At 35.6% G+C, this 20,178-nt stretch overlaps 1 protein-coding gene across 1 annotated transcript; it reads left to right on the top strand.

The window, feature by feature from the left end:
* Positions 1 to 7,418: 7,418 nt before the first annotated feature.
* KRR1 (KRR1 small subunit processome component homolog) lies at positions 7,419 to 20,082 on the top strand. Its single transcript, XM_008004057.3, has 10 exons — positions 7,419 to 7,656; positions 10,998 to 11,170; positions 12,532 to 12,666; positions 12,866 to 12,991; positions 13,076 to 13,159; positions 14,231 to 14,287; positions 15,401 to 15,571; positions 17,446 to 17,523; positions 17,625 to 17,718; positions 19,349 to 20,082. The coding sequence occupies exons 1-10, from the start codon at positions 7,572 to 7,574 to the stop codon at positions 19,489 to 19,491; spliced, it is 1,146 nt and encodes a 381-aa protein (XP_008002248.1). The 5' UTR covers positions 7,419 to 7,571; the 3' UTR covers positions 19,492 to 20,082.
* Positions 20,083 to 20,178: the final 96 nt, after the last annotated feature.

Below are 20,178 nucleotides of genomic sequence, written 5' to 3'. Positions count from 1 at the left end.
TCTCAGTAGTATCAATCCATTTCACATGCCACTGATTAAATCCTGAATATTCATGCATGCATTAAAAAGCCTTCTGTTGCTATGGTGGAACCTAATATCATGGAATGTATTCCAGCTTTCCTTTAGGGGGAAGAATGTTCTAACTGAAAATTATATCAAAGTTGGTCCTTATCAATGAAAACAATCACAAAGAGAAAGAGGGAAGATTGCCCGTAAATTATAGGAGAGGCTAGATTCCCAATGAAGATATGAACCTTTTATTGGCTTGGGGCCTGAAGAGACTAATATTCAAGTAGTAATGAGTGTCTTTCAACTCAAAGGGTCCACTGTATGTACAAATCCCAATGTTTTTTCAGGTCATGAGGCAACAGAATTCCACAATGATATGGTTGAGGAAAATGGAGAACTGTCCACTGAGGAGCCCAGCATAATAATGAACAATTATCTGGAATCTTTGGCTGTGGTACCAAGCTAATGCTGCCCTAGGTAGGTTAAATTAAAAAAAAAAAAGTGGAAAATAACTTTGCTTTCATGGCATGCTTGGTTAGGTACTTACTGGCCCTTTAAAGTAGAATAACAGCAACTCAGAACACCTTTAGGCTAGAGTGTCTTATCCTTGGCACTATTGATATTTTGGGTTCAATAATTCTTTGCTTTTGGGGGGCTGCAAATTCTCAGGGCCTATTACACTACTATAAAGTGAGAGTGGCACCACCCCTCCAAGTGATTCTGAGGCTGGTTAAAGTTTGAGGAACAGTAATCTAACCCAACTCACTCATTTTACAATAAAAGAAACCAGTTGGTTAAGCCTTATCTCAGATTAAATGTCTGTTAGAGTCAAAACAGTACATTATATCTTATTCTCCACAGAATTTGCTAAGTGTGGCCTTGGAGAAAGGGGTGGGTATCCTGCAAAGATATTTCATCCAGGCACCACCAACTACATGAAACATCCTGCTGCAAAGCAGAAAGCATTTCAAGACTTACTGAATATGTTTCATAAATCTGGTCTCTCTCCTAGATTCCCAGGGTTCTTGGGTTACATGCAGAACAATTCACTTTTATCAACACTTTATTTTTCTAAAGATAGGTTAATAATATAAAAATTTTATGACTGATTATGTATAATTAGTTTACAGCTAGAGTACTTTTTTGTGTGTGCTTGATTAGATACCTATTTCATCATGAAATAGGCTTACTTTTACAGCCACAGGTATTATTACCGTTATTGACGTTGCTAGATATATTGATTTAGACTTTTAAACTTTTCCATAAAGTTGACTGGAATGAAAAGCAGCTAATATATGCTAGAAAATAAAAATGTGACTATGCAGCCATAAAAAAGAATGAGATCATGACTTTTGAGGGAACATGGATGGAGCTGGAGGCTCCATCCTCCAGCTCCATCCATTTTTCTGTTCCTGCATTAGCAAACTAACAAAGCAACAGAAAACCAAATACCGCATTTCTCCCTTATAAGTGGGAGCTAAATAATGAGAACTCATAGATATAAAGAGGGGAACAACAGACACTGGGGCCTACTTGAGGGTGGAGAGTTGGAGGAGAGAAGCAGAAAAAATAATTATATTGGGTACTAGGTTTAGTATCTGGGTGATGAAATAATCTGTACAAAAAACCCCTGTGACACGAGTTTAGCTATATAACAAGCCGACATATGTACCCCTAAACCTAAAATAAGATTTAAAAAAAGAAAAGAAAAATGTGTCAACCTTATGTATTTGAGAAATCCTATCTAGATTATTTAAAAAAGAAAATAAAGTTAGCAAGAAAGTAGATTGCTCTGCAAAATTAATTTTTATCTCTGATAAATGAGTGTAGAAATGTTAAATAAAAATAAACCACATTTATTTGCCACTTTCCTGTTTGCTTTAATAAGAGATAATGCACTCTCCAAAGACATTGTTAAATCTCATCCTTACTCTTTCTTTCCCCTCTATCCTCTGGTTACTGTGAGAATTAAGGTCTTTAATTCCAAAGGAGAGTTCTTGTGAGGCCAATTTGTGCTTTCCCTGGGAAAATGAATAAGCTGGGTAAGAACAGGTGGACCACATTTCCCACAGGAAGATGATGGTGGCTGCATGTGGGTCTAGATTGCCTAAGAAGCCAAAAGGGAGAGAAGTCACAATCAAAAAGGGCCTGCCTGTAATCCCAGGACTCTGGGAAGCTGAGGTGGGTGCATCATCTGGGTTCAGGAGTTCAAGACCAGCCTGGCCAACATGGCAAAACCCCATCTCTACTAAAAATGCAAAAATTAGCCAGGTGTGGTGGCGGGCGCCTGTAGTCCAGCTTCTCGGGAGGGTGAGGCAGGAGAATTGCCTGAACCCGGGAGGCAGAGCTTGCAGTGAGCTGAGATCGCACCACTGCCCTCCAGTGTTGGCAACAGAGTGAGACTTTGTCTCCAAAAGGAAAAAAAAGGGCCTGCCTGTGGCTGTGACCCAAGGACTTTCCAATCTAGATTCTAGATTAGTGCCAAGAAACCCTTTAGAGACGTCCATTTTTCTTTTTCCTTTTAGTATCATTTAAGTATATATTATATTTATTTATTTACATATTTATGTTCAGATTTCCAAGAATGTTAAAGAAAAATGATGTATATTGTGATTGATTTACAACTGTATTGCTATTTAATTGCCATACTTTGAAATGTCTCTATATTGAGAGGTAACATAGTCAACATACAGATGACCGTCTTTTCATGCAGAAACACACACACAGACAGTCGTATGTAAATAGGTTTATATTATACATGCCATTTTATCATGGACATCTTCTTTTGTCTTTTTGCCTAGTTTCATCTTCTTTTCTAATCACCTTAATCTCTAAGTTAGCCAGTCTTAAAAGCTTAATGTGTATCCATCCCAATTTTTTTATTGTACAATCACATACAAACTCATATATTCATATATTATGTTCAGCACATAGAATATAACCAAGTATTTAGAACAGTGTCTTGAACGTTATAGGTGCTCAATAAATATTTGTTGAATAAATGAATGGTTTGTCTTAGAAAACTGAGATCATATTATATATATGTGTGTGTTTGTGTATATGTATGTTTATATTATGTATCTGGCTTTTATTGCTCAATATTCTATGTATTTTTATATAGATTTAATTAATTCTTATAAATGGTTGTATAATAGCCCATGGTTATGAAAGTAACATCAATTTATTTAACTAGATCCCTAATTGATAGTTCAAATGCTTTTACTTTTTGCCAGTATAAACAATAATAGCTAACACCTATTGAGTGTTTACCATGTGCTAATTTTTTTGTTTTGTTTTGTTTTGTTTTTGCACTTTACATGTATTAAGTTCTTGAGGGGTTAGGTTATTCTTCCCATTTTGAAAAACTGAGCAGGAGTATGTAAGAAACTTGCCGCAAGCTATATAGCCAATACGTGGCAAACTAGTCAGTATGGCTCCAAAGTATATTTCACTAAACTACTTTTATAGAAGGTAATAAGCAACACTATTGTTCAAACATTCTAATGAATGGTCTTTTATTTCTATTCAATAGTTTATCTGGTGTGGAATTACTGCAGAACCATATGTGTATATTTTATATTGCTAAATTGCTCTGCAAAAAGGCAGTAACAGTTTACATTTGCACTAGCCGTGTATGAGAGTATTTTTTCCTCCAGCAGTATTATTTTTAAAAATGTATGTTTATTATTTCTTTTCTTTTTTTTCAATCTGGTGGGTGAGAAGTGATATTTCATTGTTAAGTCTGTATACTTGTTGACAGTAGTGAGGTTGAACATCATATGTTTGTCAATCATTTGGATATGCTCTACTATAAACTGTTGTATTAATTAGGGCTCTCCAGAGAAACAAAATGTATTAGGGCTCCCCAGAGAAACAAAACCTGTGTGTGTATGTAATTTATTTTTATTTATTTAAAAAAATTGGCTCGCATGTTTATGTTTATGGAGACTGGCAAGTCCAAAATCTGCAGGGTAGGCTGTCAGGTTGGAGACTCAAAGACGAGACAATACTACAATCCAAGTCCAAGGGACTTCTGCTGCAGAATTCTTCTTTCTCGGGAGAGGTCAACGTGTTTTCTCTATTCAGGTCTTCAACTGATTGGATGAGGACCACCCACAGTATAGAGGACAATCTGCCTTATTCAAAGTTCACTGATTTAAATGTTAATCCCATCTAAAAGTACTCTCACAGAAACATCCATAATATTGTAGGACCAAATATTGGGACAACATTACCCAGTCAAGTTTACACTTACAATTAACCATCATAAATATCTACTAATATATTTTCCGTTTTTCTTTTTTTTCCCTTTTTTTTGAGATGGAGTCTTGCTCTGTCGCCCAGGCTGGAATGTAGAGGCTCACTGCAACCTCTACCTCTTGGATTCAAGCGATTCTCCTGCCTCTGCCTCCTTAGTAGCTGGGACTACAGGTATGTGCCACCATGCCCGGCTAATTTTTTGTATTTTTAGTGGAGATGGGGTTTCACCACGTTAGCCAGAATGGCCTCAATCTCCTGACCTCGTGATCCGCCTGCCTTGGCCTCCCAAAGTGCTGGGATTACAGGCATGAGCCACCGCTCTCGGCCTTTCCTTATTTTTCAATGGAATTGCTTACATCTTTTTATCACCTTGAATATTATTGTAATCAACCATTAAATGTTTTGTGAATATTTTGCCCCATCTCTCTTATATCCTTTATTTTTCGTATCCTATTTCTCATCATTTTAAATTTTAAATTATTATTTTGAATACTTTATAATCAGTGAATCACTGAAAATGAGATGAAAATTTGGACACTATCATTTTGATAATCACTTTTGAGTTTATAGTCTTTTAAGGTGATTTTAGGAGATTTTTCAATATTTAGTTTCAATATGTATTCAATAAATATTTACAGTATTTAGTTATTATTCAATATTTATTTAAAATTAAATTGTTCTTTCAATTCTAATGAATTTTTGGAAGATGTTGAAGTTAGATCTGCTCTTTTCCAAAGTAAGGAATCTAGAGCAAATAGTTCCCACATGTGGAAACTATTGTTTAGAGGTTTTAAAAGTTTAAACCATTCATATGTAATATTGTGGTTATAATGTTTAATTCTTATAACTAGTAGAATTAATTTCCGAATTGATTTATTCCATACCATGTTTATTTTAAAATTTTTCTTCAAAACTGCTTAAAACATATTCTAACAAAATTGTTGAAACATTGTCCTCATTCAATTTGACTGTCAATTTTAATTTTTAGTAAGTATACATATGTGCCATTCCTGCTTGTCAAGCCAAAATATGAAAATTCAGTTAATGAGTAACAGTATTTAAGCATCAGAGTCTGTTTTAAAACTGAAAATAAATGTATGTGTATTAAGGAAAAGCTTCAGCCTCTCAGTCTTACGCAATTATTTTTCTATTCATTTAATTTTTATATATTACTTCTTATAACTACTAGCATCAAATTAGTATCTTGCTATATTTTTATCTCATATTATCACAGAGGAAAAAGTACTGTATAATTATATATACTCTTCAGTATATGATTATTAGTAATTACAATATTTTTAAATTAGTGATTTTTGTTGCTGGATTTATTTTTTAGTAAAAGTTTTTATATCCTATATGTAAGATAACTCCCTGTTCCTGTGATATAACTTGTATTAGATTATTGGCTTCTGGAAGGCAAATAACAGACTTTTTTAAAAAATTCACTTAACTTCCAATCATATATTGTTTTTATATTGTATTTTCAGTTGGTTGACAATGTGAGGGCTTTTGAATTAGGCAAGGGAAAGAATCATTTAATATTGAAATAACTTATTGCAGGAGCCTGATGAATCTTTTCCTTTGGAAAGCAGACAGGACAGTTTTAGTGTGGTGTCATCTATAATAGGAGGTCTAGAAGACCTTAGAGAATCTTAGAACTCAATTATTATCTATGTTTTTACACCCCTTTCAGTAATGATTTGGAAAAAAAATGTAAAAATTTCAAAAAGGGAAAGATGAACCCTGAGCTCTGCATAGTATGGTAATTAAAAGGTTGGGTTTTACAAACAGACTCAATATTGACAAGAAAAGGATGGGCGGGTTTTCATTTTCCCATCTCCATCATATCCTCAGTATTTCTCAAATAAGAGCAATACTAAGATTAAAAATATATATGTAAATGGGAATAAAAGCCTATGTAGAAAATTTTGCTAGAAAATAAAGGGCTTTTAACACAAATATTACTTCTAGACTATTCCCTCCCCTTCAACCCTATCAGTCCTCTTTCTAACACTTTTGAAGCTCCTAATGAATAGTAGCCCCCTGAAGCTACTAGGTCAAACTGCCTGGACTTGAAGACGGGCCTTCCACTTATTAGTGATTGAATTACTTAAAATAAGGATGATAAAAACCTGCTTCATGAGGTGTACTCTTCACTTTACAACTTTAACCTGTTGCTATTTGTTCTATTTTAGGGATTTATCATTATTTTTTGAGGAAATTAAAAGAACAAAGATAAAATCCCTGTCATTTATAAAATGCACAGGATAAAAGCAAAAAACCTTTGCTCTGTCGTTTGGGTTCTTCTGTCCATATGCAACAATCTGTTTCATACATGGATCTCATATATGAAAACCTAAATTTTTGTATAAGATACACGAGAGTGGATTTATCAGACAAACGTGTATTTCACTAATGCAAGGAATTTAACCTATCAAAGACTTTCCCTATTTGCTGCAGAAAATTTTAGAAATGCAAGCAATAAAATCAATAATTTTAAAAAATCTTGTCTTTGGCATGTCAAAGAACTTTTATACTTCTAAAAGTGTAGTTATTTGTAGTCAGTGATGAACCTCTCTACACACCTTAGCCCTATGCAATGTTGGGGGTAGAAAACAAGTAGAGATTTTGAGAAATCTTAGGCTAGTTGAAATACTTCAGAAACGTCAGAATGTTCAATTACCATCCCTCTGACTTAGAAAGAGAAATACCAGCACTCGGGAAGATTACCATCAGAAACAACTTTGGAAAGTTTAATTTGGTCATTGTTTTTAAAATTATAAATAATGTAAATAAAGTACTGCAACAAAGCATTCTCACAATAAATAGCAGCTATTCCTGTCACTTCTTACAGTGGAGGCCCAATATACATTGTATTCTCATATTTGTACTTCCTCCCAACATCTACCGCATATTTGGCCAACATCTAAATTTTTATCGAAAGAATGAATGACATCAGTGACAGGCTGGCCGCACTCCGGTGGTCCAGTTTACCCCGTGAGGCCACGAGGAAACTGCGGATAAGACAGTGTCCAATTTGTCTATACCGCCTGCTAAACTACAAGTCCCAGCACGCAAACTCCATGGTTGCAATGCATACTGGGAGAAAGTCTCCAGCTCTTCATTGGCCACGTAGGAGAAGCTCCGGTGTGTGTAAAAGCGCGGGCTTTAACGCACGTACGCACGGAAAACTGCGCTGATCTCCTCGTCTGAGTTCCGCGGAACTCATTTTGAGTGTAGGCGTTTTAGCCGGTAGGATTTAGAACAGTTTCATTTCCGGCGTCACCGGAAGCAGCTTGAAAATGGCGTCTCCCTCGTTAGAGCGGCGAGAAAAAGGGGCTGGAAAAAGTGAATTTCGTAACCAGAAGCCAAAGCTGGAGAACCAAGGTGATGTTATGTGGGAACCGAAGGCTGGGGTTTGTGGACGTTGAGTTGCGATGTTTTTTTTTCCTCATTGCTTGTGTACTTATAAAACCACCTGGAGCCTGTACTGTGTATTTAAGTACCACAATAATCGCTGATAAGATTGTTGGCTGGGCCCACAGGAACGACTGGCCGATATGGTGCCACCCACGTGTTCCTAATTCATTGCTTTTGCTAAAGGGTCCCCAAAGCGAAGCCGTTGCTGAATACGTCTTCTGTAAAAGATTGAGTATTAAGAAAATGCCGAGGGCGCCGCGGAACCCTGTAGCTTGCGGGGACTGAAAGTCATTGACGGAATGAGGAACAGGGTGAGGTGGGAGCAGGTAGTTCTGATATACAGGAGTGAACCCTGATAATGGCGTGAGATATGGGGAAAGGAGCTATCTGACATGTCCTTAGCTCTAGTTTGTCAGTAAAGACATTTTGAAAGATTTATCAATTCCTGTTTGTCAAATTGCTAAAATACTAGACGACACAGCCCTTACTCTTTAGGTTGTGCTACCTTTTAATTGTTAACTCCTGCGTTGTAGTCTGGTTTTACCCGTTTTCTTCAGTATGAATGACAGAGAAGTCAGAAATAGCCTGGGGATCTGTTCAACCAGGCTCATAGGAAGTGTTAAAAACATTGAACTCTCAATTTAGATGCATTGGGAAAGTTTTCAAGGTTTCTTCGTTGTTGCTCATTAAATGATTATGTAACGTACATAGCAGAGGATACAACTTATATATAGTTTAATAAAACCATGCAAGAAACTAGCATTCAGACTGTTAAATAGAGCATTACCATACCCCTCAAACCCTTACGTGCACTTCTGAGATCATATTCTCTTTTCCTGTGTCACAAGTAACCACTCTGAATTGCGTTGCATTCTGTTCCTCTTCTTGTAGTCACGAAGTGGCTTAATTTTGCCTCTTTTTAAATTTTATATACATGAAAGTGGACCTTATGCATTTTTCTGTGTCTTAGATTTAGCTTTGTTTTTCAAACAGGGTGATACTTGTAGGTGTAGTTTTAGTCTTTTCACTGTTATGTGGTGTTTCCTTGTATGACTATACCCCAATTTTTTTTTTCATTTTACAATCGGTGGACATTTGGATTGTTCCTATTGCTTGCAATTATAAACAGTACTGCTAAAACATCTTTGTACATGTCTTCTGGTTAACATGTTCAAGGGTTTCTTTAGGTTGTGAACATAGGATTGGAATCACTGAAGTGTAGGGTGTGTGTAAGTAATGCTAACTTTTTTTACAAAGTGCTGGTGTCAATTTTGTTCCCACTAGCAGTGGACGAAAGCTCTCATTGCCTTACATTCATATGAATACATGGTGTTACCTGAATTTTGAATTTCTGTCATTTTGGTAGGTATGAAATGGGATCTGGTTGCAGTTTTAATTTGCATTTTCTGATCACCTATGAGGTTGCGTATATTTTCACATGTTTTGGGCCTTCCTTAATTGTGAAACTCCTGTGTATTTCTTTTGTCAATTTTTTTTTCTAAGATTGTAGTGGGGACTTTGAAAAAATTGATCCGTGGCCTTTGAAGTGTTTAAATTGGATAGGGACTTGGTCAGGGAAGCATTGTAAGTAACCAGTTGCAGTAACTCACGCCTGTAATCCCAGCACTTTGGCAAGCTGAGGAGGGGGGATTGCTTGAGCCCAGGAGATGAGCCTGGGCAACATGGCAAAACCCTTTCCCTACCCCCCCCCCAAAAAAAAATATAAAAATTAGCCAGACATTATGGCACACGCCTGTAGTACCAGCTACTTGCGAGGCTGAGGCAAGAGAATAGATCGCTTGAGTCCAGGAGGTCCAGGCTGCAGTGAGCTGGGATGGAGCCACTGCACTCCAGCCTGGGTGACAGAGCGAGGCCCTGTCTTAAAAAAAAAAAATGTATATAGGCCGGGCGCGGTGGCTCAAGCCTGTAATCCCAGCACTTTGGGAGGCCGAGACGGGCGGATCACGAGGTCAGGAGATCGAGACCATCCTGGCTAACACGGTGAAACCCCGTCTCTACTAAAAAATACAAAAAAAAACTAGCCGGGCGAGGTGGTGGACGCCTGTAGTCCCAGCTACTCGGGAGGCTGAGGCAGGAGAATGGCGTGAACCCGGGAGGCGGAGCTTGCAGTGAGCTGAGATCTGGCCACTGCACTCCAGTCTGGGCGACAGAGTGAGACTCCGTCTCAAAAAAAAAAAAAAAAAAAAAAAATGTATATAATATATAAGTAATCACTTTTGTGGAATTTGTGTTCTTTAAAGGACATTGGAGAATCCTTTATATGAAGACTAGCCAATTGTCTGTGATTTGAACCAGAAATAGAAATAGAAAAGTGGATGTGAGTATAAGCAGAAAGTTTACCTGTCTGAGATTGATAACATAGGGTAATGCCCTGCTTTTCAAATTTTACTGTGCTTAAGAGTCTCCTGTTGAGCATGGTAAAACACAGACTTCTGTCCCTTGTCGAAGAGATTCTGATTCAGTAGGTCTGGAGTGGGGCCCAATAATTGCATTTCTGACAGACTTAACAGTTTATACTGATACTGAAAGTCTATGGAGCATACCTTTTAGTATAACTGAATTAGAGTATAGCTGTTGAATTTAAGGAGTTCTTAAAATTCAGTACCAAGTTTTTTAAATACATGATTCAGAAGATAATTTATGGCCCTTAGGCATTTTCTTGTAGTGAAAGGAGTCCCAGACTGAGTCAGCTTTGTGTTCCCTTAGGCAAGTCACTTAGCCTTTTCAGACTATCTTCTATAAAATGAGAATAATACAGATTCTACCTTTTATAGTTATGAAACGCACGTGGAAATAAGGCACTCAAAACGCTTAGGAAAATCTAGAATTACCCGAGATTATTAACTGAAAGATAAACTAGAATCCTCTTTCAGAAGTTGTATACAAACACACACACCCAGGTTCCATACACTCCAGGAAAGTCAGAAAGGTTAATTGTATTTAAAATACTAAACAAAATGGCATTGAGATCTTCAGTTTTATGGTAGTGTAATGCAGCACATGTTTCTGGAGTGCTCACTGTCTGTCTGGCATATGCCAATTGGCATGAAGAGGGATTCTGCTCTTAAGGAACTTTGTCTTATGAGGCAACTGAAGTGTGTACAGATAATTTTAATACAGTGAATTGATAATGACAGAGGAATGTTCTTCGACTCTTGAATAATATAAAAAGCAGGGAAAAGGAAATGCAAGAAGTACTGGAAGACTTATGAATATGTGCATAGGATGTTCATAAAGTGTCCAAAAGACAGTTAAAATGTGATATGTCAATTTTTTCCTTTCTGTAGATGAATCAGAACTCCTTACTGTTCCCGATGGCTGGAAGGAACCAGCTTTTTCCAAAGAGGACAATCCCAGAGGACTTTTGGAGAAGAGCAGTTTCTCAACTTTGTTCCCAAAATACAGAGAAGCTTACTTGAAAGAGTGTTGGCCATTGGTGCAGAAAGCCTTGAATGAACATGTATGTGTATCTTATAATAATACATTTATTTGAGACTTTGCTCTTGCTTATGCCTTTAAGTGTATGTATGCTGATGCATTTTTTTTTTTTAATGGTGCTAACATAGCTGGTTACTTTGGTTCCTTTGGTATTTTAAACTATTTAGGTACATTTTCTTCTTACCTAATGTTCATTTGTTTTTAATTTTATGAGTAATAAATTACTTTGAAAAATTTGCCTACCTTTAATATTTTAGGAGCTTCACAACTGTCTTTCACCTGTGAAGTCTCAATTTCAGAATGCCTGCTCCAGGACATGATAGTTGTCATGTATCTGTCCCAGTCTGAGCTGAGTCATGTTTCTAATTGGATTACTTTTCATCTTAAACGGAAGATGTGGATGTATCCAACTTTTCCTTGTTTATTGCTGATGCTATGCCCCTAGATAACTGCATTTTTTTTCCCCCAAACTGGGTATTGAAACCCATTAGTGTATTGAGAAGTCAATTTAATGGCTATAAGGAGCCTTTAGAAAATGACATATCACATGGTAAAAGTATGTTTTTTTCATATTGGCTTGTGTGTGTGTGTGTGTGTGTGTACATTTATTAGGTTGTGATATAAAATGTGTTTCTCACTGTGGGACTGCTCCGGAGTTGGTTGTGCCATTGTGGGTGAAGGTGGCTCAGCAAGCTGCAGGTTGTGTTTTATAGCTGCGTCTGGGATTGAGCTTTTTTTTTTTTTGTAAACTCATAGAGACCCAACCATATATTGAATTGTTCAACACTTAACTATGTTGAAATATTCTTGAGATTATGCTCACAAGTGAGAAAATAGCATTTTAATTTGCTTTGTTGAAATCTGTTTTTTCCTGTTGAAAGTTAATGCTTAAGTTTTCTAATCATTGCTTTTTTCTGAAACTATGTTAATTTGCTTTTACTTAGTATTTAGTCCCCTAATTAGCTAGAAAAAATGTTTGAAAGGGAAAGTCAATTCTTACCCAATGGAGCAGATGGTAGACTGGAGCTGGGTCCAGAATAGAAGCTGTACAGCTTTACATTTTTATCTTAGTCAAATTTTAAGTGTGACCCCATTTGTTTCATTTATAATTTTAAAATTAGAGGCAATCTATATTCCAGTGGGTACAAAGTATTCTAAAACCAAGTGTAAATGGTTTCAATTGCTCCAGTTTCTTATAGTCTGTAAAGTGTGAAAGTAATTGAGTATTCATTATTTATACTTAACTACCTAGCTTCTTCAGGGAAGTAATTGATAGGAATTGAGAGGTGACAGAAATTAATAGGTTGGTTAGGATAGGCTTTACATTTATCTAAAAATAAACTCATTTTTAGACAACTGCTTGTTTGCTCTTTCCTTTTGTAGCATGTTAATGCAACCCTGGACCTGATCGAAGGCAGCATGACTGTCTGTACTACAAAGAAGACTTTTGATCCATATATCATCATTAGGGCAAGAGATCTGATAAAACTGTTAGCAAGGAGTGTTTCATTTGAACAGGTATATCTAAAATTACAGAGACTTTGCTTTGTTTGCATCAGTGTTAACCTATAACATCCCATCTTTTCCTCCTTCCACCATCAAGTTTTCGCATTTGTGCTTAGATAACAATAGCATGAGCTTGGAAAATAAATGTAATTGTAAAAAATGTTGATAATGTCTGGTTTTTTTTGTTTTTTGTTTTTTGTTTTTGCAAAAGGCAGTACGAATTCTTCAGGATGATGTTGCATGTGACATCATTAAAATAGGTTCTTTAGTAAGGAATAAAGAGAGATTTGTAAAACGAAGACAACGGCTTATTGGTCCCAAAGGATCTACATTGAAGGTATTTTTTTATTAGTGGAAAACTTGAGTGTCTCCCTTAATAATTTTTCAGAGTAATGAATTTTAACCTGATCTCTTGATACAGGCATTGGAACTCTTAACTAACTGTTACATTATGGTTCAGGGAAACACAGTTTCAGCCATTGGACCTTTTAGTGGCTTAAAAGAGGTGAGAACTATGTATTATCTTCAATTCATTTTCAGCAGAGAACAAATAAGTTGGTTATAATATAGTTTATTGGATAATGCTTTATAATTTTATTTTTTTAGAATGTGCTTTGATTTCCCATTAGTAAATACTTTTTATGTCATATAATTCAAGGGAATCATCATTTCTGGACCCTAACATGTTTTGGCCAACCTTGGCAACTATGGAGACATCCATTTCTGAATTAGAAGGTCCGCACACTATTACTCCTCCCACTATAACATTTAAATGAGCATTTAAGATCTTCAGTCTGTAGCATATACGAAAAACATGGAATAGTCACATATGCCCAAATGATGGGAAAATTGAGCAAAAATCCAGTTATTTGCAGTAGTGTATACAGCCAGTAGAGGTCACACTCTGAAAACTTTTCTTCAAGATGTATTTTCTTTTGTTTGAATTTTAGTATAATGTTTAATAACTTTTCATGAACATTTTCTTTAACTTTTTAAATTAAATGTGAGAAAATCTGTGGAGCAAATGCTATTTCTTTTAACTCCTTTTGGTACTATTACTGTCTGGATCTGGCTTGTGAGGTTGTGCTTCCTTTCCAGGGCCTTTAATAGTAATCCTGTTGGCCGTTTTTGTCATAAATTGTCTGCTCTTTTCTCATGGAGCAATAATTAAGTATATTGAATACTTTAGTTTTATAAAGTCTTTAAAATATTTAATTCTTACAATAGAGTCTTGAGGTATATGATTTTATCTTTATATTACAAATGAGAAAGCTGGAACAGGAAAGTGACCTTCCTGTATGCAGTGGCAGTCCTTGTATTCCAGCCCTCTTCTTCCTAAATCACGTTGCTATACAGTGTTGTACTAGTTCTCTGTGCTACATTTTAGCAGTAATTGAGAAACTGTATTGTATTCAAGGGAGGTTTGACTGCCTCTATGAAAGATCTAGATTAATTATTTAATTAAATTATTTAATTTGATACCCATTACCTGATTAGATATTTTGCAGTATTTATCCTCTCCTCCATAGCTCATTAAAATCCTTGTGACTAATTCATTTTTCTTTGCAAATTTCAGGTTAGAAAAGTAGTCCTAGATACTATGAAGAATATTCATCCAATTTATAACATTAAAGTGAGTGGTAATTCTATGTAACTGTACCAGTGATTATCATACTTCTTTTAGCTACAGAATCCTTTCTTGAAATTAAATATTTTATGAAATTCTAATGCACAAACAGATAAAGCAGAGCTATTTTGGGTAAATTAGGGGTAGAATTCAGCCTACTTAACTCTACCCCAGTTTTGTAGGTACTTCTTGGAAGCTCTCTATGGAGCACAGTGTGGAAACTACTGAAGGGGATAGTGTGTAATGTGTTATATAGTTCTAATCAATGAAAATAAGCTTCACAGAATTTGTTGTAGATCATATCAGTGCAGTTTTCTTAGATTATGCACCCATATATTTAAAGATACGATCTTTCAGAATTCTGCCTTTTTCTATTAAAATCTGGAATATCTCATGTTGCATTAAAACCTTTTTTTGAATTTAACACTCAAATTGTAGCCCCTTTGAGAGAGATCCATTATATCCCAGTGTGCACAAAGTTTGATTATTCTTGGAAATGTAACCATGGTATATAGAACTATTTTATGATGGGTTTGTTGAGCAATCCACTTAAATTTGATGAACTTAAGTTATGAAGTCACTGTTAGATTAGGGGGAAAGTGATTTTGAGTTACATTGGGATATTGCAGATAAAAACAAAGCTATATGTCTGATCCCTGGTTTGTATCCTCTGATGTTCCAAGGTCTAAAATTTAAATGGAATAGGGAAATGTGAAAGTATTGGTTTTCTGTAATCATGAGAAAGTTTACTTTTGTCTTTTTCTATGATATTTCAATTGCTACTGAAAACTTCTGTTTGCAGGGAATATCAGCTAATTAAGAACCCTCCCGGCTTTTATAAGTTGACTTTTAAATGTTTTAATGAAATAATAGTTGAAAAGTCAGTTTTATTTTCATCTCATTTTAACAATTCTGCATTTTGTAATTAAATTACTAATGGTTTTCTAATAATTATACATGTTTGTGATAACTTATCTTTTTCCTTATGTGGTTGGTTTAATTTCACCAAAGAACTAGAAACTGTTTCTTTTATTATTTATAGAAGCAGTATTTTTGTCTGAGTTTGATAAATGTGTGACTTTGGAAAGTAAAAATTTTTACTTTGTTGCATGACTGAAGAGCTTAATGATTAAGAGAGAGCTGGCAAAAGATTCTGAATTACGATCACAAAGTTGGGAGAGATTTTTGCCGCAGTTCAAACATAAAAATGTGAATAAACGCAAGGAACCAAAGAAAAAAACTGTTAAGAAAGAATATACGCCATTCCCACCACCACAGCCAGAAAGTCAGGTTAGTACTAAATGTTGAACTTTATATGAAGGGGAATCTATTTTAGTATATTTGGTCGGAAACTTTATTGAAGGTTATTTCAGGTGGGATATGTATATATATATATTGCATGTGTGTGTGCAGAACTATAAGAAACTGAGGGTAAATATAAATAGGTATATTTTGAGCTGCGTGCATGGGGGTGTGCAGTGGGGCCTTCACATTGATTATAAACTGCATTCAGGCGGTTTGTGTCCCTGTAGCCACTGTAAATGTTCCATGGATAAAAGTTGAACAATTTAGTCTGCAGTACTCTTTCCTCTGCTTTGGCAACATTCTTGTGACTGTATGCTCTGTGATCTAGTTCTGAAATCTTAAATTGTAACACCCACCGTTTTTCTAAGTTATGATTCCTTTCCATTTTGTCAACTATCTTCTGCTTCATTTCCTTTCCCACCATGACCAGTTGCCATTTTGTTCTTGCACATCATTGTTTTGATTCGTGCCCCTTTTTAGTTCTGTCACACCTCAGCAAAACTCTGAAACTTGGATCAGTCTAAAAACTTGTCTTCCCTATAACGTGGCTACCAAATTAGGTTAGAGAAAGTTTTATCTTTGGATTAAATTCATTCAGAATTCATGTTTCCTCTTCATTCTCTCAGTGCCCTTCCACGTTTAGCAGATGACTTTGCATTTTATTGAAATATTTGAGACCACCAGATAAGAACCCCTTTCTGTTTCCTCTTCTCTCATGTCTGTGTTTTCTTCCACCTGCATCAGCCTTTTCTGTGTGTTCTTTGAATTCCATCTTCACCTACTCCTGGGGGTTCTTGCTTCATTATTCCCTTCCTTGGCTATATCCTAAAGCCTTCCCTTTCTACTTCTGCTCAGCGTGTGAACTCACTGATTTCTATGTCTCTTTTTTCCACAACCATGTTTGGAGTCTTTCAGGAAAGATTTGATGATTGATGGGAAAAATGATGATCATAGTGAAAAAACAATGGAAGTGTTGGATCATGGAGGAAATTGATAGTAGTTGCAGGGAAAGGGGAGTGAGGCAGTCATTAAACCATGCTTCCGTAACAGCAGCCTTACTTCTTATGACCCTTTCTTGGAGTTAATTGACTTATCTTTCTTCCTTAGCTGTGTAAGCTTCTTGAAACAGTGATGTCTCGATTGTCTTGTTCTTACTTATTCATTATGTGACTGGGCAAGTTATTTATCCCATCCGTACTTAAGTTTACCCATACCTAAAATGGGAGTAATGATAATACCTGTCTTAAAGAATCGTTAATGAGGATTAGATGAATAATTGTAAAGAGCTTAGAACAGTGCCTTAGATATAATAATGCTGTATAAGTGGCAGACAAGTCGGTTATACACATTTTACATGTTGGCTGTATATTGAATGAACAAGCTGTTGCTTTTGCTAATTAGTCACCAATTCCTGATCGTTCTGGCTTTTATTCTGCATGCCACTACGTTTATTCCAGGTTCTCATCTATTCCTCATTCCTCTCCATTAACATTGTGCTTTGGTCTTTTCAGTCTTCTCGGAAACCCACAGTCATTTCTAAATCTTATCCCTCCTAGTTTGTCTGCCATTGAAGCTTCTTCAAATTTTCCCAAAACTCACTCTCCAGTTTCTTCTCACACTTTCCATACTGTATCCCTGAACTCCTCTGGGTTGTATTCCATGGAGGTGCTTTCCTACCTCCACACTTTTGTGTGTGTATTCCCCTCAGCTTAGACTCTGCTTCCTTTATGTCACTACCATTTTTATTAATAAATCAGTTTGACCCCATTGTTTTTACCCTAAGGATATTGTGACTTGCTTAGGACCTGACTTCTCCTCTACATTATTTCTGATGTAATTGTAAATACTGTTTTCAACAGATTGATAAAGAATTGGCTAGTGGTGAATACTTCTTGAAAGCAAATCAGAAGAAGCGGCAGAAAATGGAAGCAATAAAGGTACTTTATGTCTAGCTCACAAGATTAATAGCAAAGTTCATAGATACTTGAATTATTTAATTATAAATACATTTAACTAATGTATTTATTTATTAACGTAGGCTAAACAAGCAGAAGCCATCAGTAAGAAACAAGAGGAAAGAAACAAAGCATTTATTCCACCTAAAGAAAAACCAATTGTGAAACCTAAGCAAGGTAATGCTTTCTGTGATGTAAAAGTCTTTATTAATTATGAAAAGTAAACCCATAGTGAATTTGTCTGAATCTCTTTAAGAAATAATCGTATATTTTCATCAGTTCTCTTAGCATTTCAGTAATTACTGATCCTAAGGACTTTAGAGGCAGCTAATGCCTATTTCAGTGCAAACTGGATTGACAGTCCTCTCCTGACCTCTGGTCTGTGCTCAGGAAAGACTCTTTGTTGTGAAAGATACAAACCCAGGGCAGCCAGTACGTCTTCTGTAGAAATGCAAGCAAGACGATCCCTGAGCTCTGCTGTCATGCCTCTCAAAGAGGAATTATCAGAAGTTGTACTTTTTCTTCTCTTTATGTGATTTTGGCTTCTATATTGGTAACATGGATTTCTCATCACTTTGGACTAAAGGACACTGACAGGTCTTATTCATGAGCTATTAGTGTGAAAGTGATTGTGGTTTTTAAATGGCAAAAACCACAATCACTTTCCCACTAACCTAATATTTAAAAGACACTAAGAGAAAACATTCTCATAACATTTCTAGTCTCATTCTGATGCATCCTCTCCTCTTCTGCATTTTTCCCCCCTGTGGTAGCACTTGTCCTCTTCCTAAAGTAACCCTCCAAAGTGAATAGTGACATTGAGGGGAGAGGGCCCCCCAGCAATATTGTACAGACTTGGTCAGAAACAGATATAATACATTATTTAACATATTGCTTGTTAATAGTTTTAAAAATACTATGTTCTGTGGTAGATTATTGGTTATATAAAAGGTAAAAATGTCGTAAGTATTTTAATTTCCAGTTTGTACAACCTGTCAGTTGAGTGCTTTGAAGGTACTCAATAGCTAGTTAACCTAATGTAGTTTCTCCACACGGTGGAGGCTTTAACGCTCTGTGCTTCTCAGGTTGCTGGGTAGTTTGTACATTATGATGTTTTATCTTATGATTCTTTTTATGCTGTGATACTGTACTTTGAATAGTAAGAAAAAGTTGCATTCTTTTTCACTGCTTCCTTTCTCTGTTTTGCTCCGACTTTTGGCATTGATTAGTTAGTTGGGTCCTGTTAGGGGAACTTCCAAATATGCCCAAATTGTCTTTATTACCAGAATGTTGTTAAATACAGCAAACTCTTGTTAAATAGAATACTATTAGTCATTCATTGAATTAATATTTGGAAAACTTGTAAGTTTTTGTTTTGGTATTAGAGGAAGTAGATTTTGACCTCTAGCTTATGGTTAGCTGATTAAACTTACTGAGAAGGGATACATGTAATTTTAAATTATTTTAATGTGCAAGATGGAAAATAATGAGGACTCAAAAGTTCCAAAATATGGAAAAGAATGTAGGTAAAATAATTGTCTGAAGTAGGATTTAAGGAAATAGTCTTAATATAGTTGAATCCAGTAATTGGTTCAATCAATCATGCCATTTTTATGTATTAAAGTATTTTATGATTTGTTTTATTAGTCTGAATAAATTTCTGACTCCTTTAGGCAGGTGTTCTTATATTTTATACTGTGATTTTTCAATTATAAGAGGACTCTGAAGTTATTGCTTTAAAATATATTCTTTGTTTTACTTGGTAACATCTAAAGTGTTACATGTATTGTGCTTTTAATTTGTCTAGCTTCTACTGAAACTAAAATTGATGTGGCCAGCATCAAGGAAAAGGTTAAGAAAGCAAAGAATAAGAAACTGGGAGCTCTTACAGCTGAAGAAATTGCGCTGAAGATGGAGGCAGATGAAAAGAAAAAGAAGAAAAAAAAGTAAAATATACCCCAAACTCCTTGACTAGAACTATCTCCTTTTGTAAAGGATTTTGAGATACCAGGCGTTAGTTGCCTTATTTGTGAGAAATTTTCTGAGGGTTTTGTTTTGGTGGTGGTTGTTCATAGAAGAGTGTTCTTTATAAATTATTATATTTTTGTGTGTTTTGAAAATTTTGTACTAGAAAGTGGTATCTATGTCTTTGTATACATTACGACCATTGTGATTATCCATTAAATCCAGTGTCTGATGCCATTGGTTAGTCTTCAGATATAATGATGTCCCAGCATTTGATGCTGCCTTTAATGATAACAAATATTTAGGTTTATCCCTTTTGAAAATTTGGTTTTACTTTTAACAGTCCACATGAACAGAAAATTAAGGCCTCTAAAATCAGATCCCCTAGTTATTCCTCTGTTCTGAATCTGGGGAAGTGGTAAACCAGAAAGACATCACGTTGCAAGAGAACAGGGAAAACCAGATATTTAGAGTCGAAGCAGCATGCAAAACTGGAGTTACTAAGAATCATCTTAAAAAGTGCTACTGTACCTTGCTCATTTTGCAGATTTAGAAGCTGAAACATGGGTTAAGTTACTTACTGAAAGTCCACCTGTGGCAACCTGCAAACAATGCTTATTTATAGAAAAGTGGGAAGTAAAGATGAGTTTATATGATAGAGTTAGGAAGTTT

The sequence above is a fragment of the Chlorocebus sabaeus genome, chromosome 11, assembly GCF_047675955.1.
Source record: "Chlorocebus sabaeus isolate Y175 chromosome 11, mChlSab1.0.hap1, whole genome shotgun sequence".
Classification (NCBI taxonomy): Eukaryota; Metazoa; Chordata; class Mammalia; order Primates; family Cercopithecidae; genus Chlorocebus; species Chlorocebus sabaeus.
This window is presented reverse-complemented; position numbering and strand designations above follow the sequence as displayed.

Coding starts and splice junctions, on each gene's coding strand:
- KRR1 (XM_008004057.3), top strand. CDS start 7,572: ATGGCGTCTCCCTCGTTAGAGCGGCGAGAAAAAGGGGCTGGAAAAAGT. Junction 7,657..10,997: donor GCCAAAGCTGGAGAACCAAG/GTGATGTTATGT, acceptor TCCTTTCTGTAG/ATGAATCAGAACTCCTTACT. Junction 17,524..17,624: donor AGAAAATGGAAGCAATAAAG/GTACTTTATGTC, acceptor TTATTAACGTAG/GCTAAACAAGCAGAAGCCAT.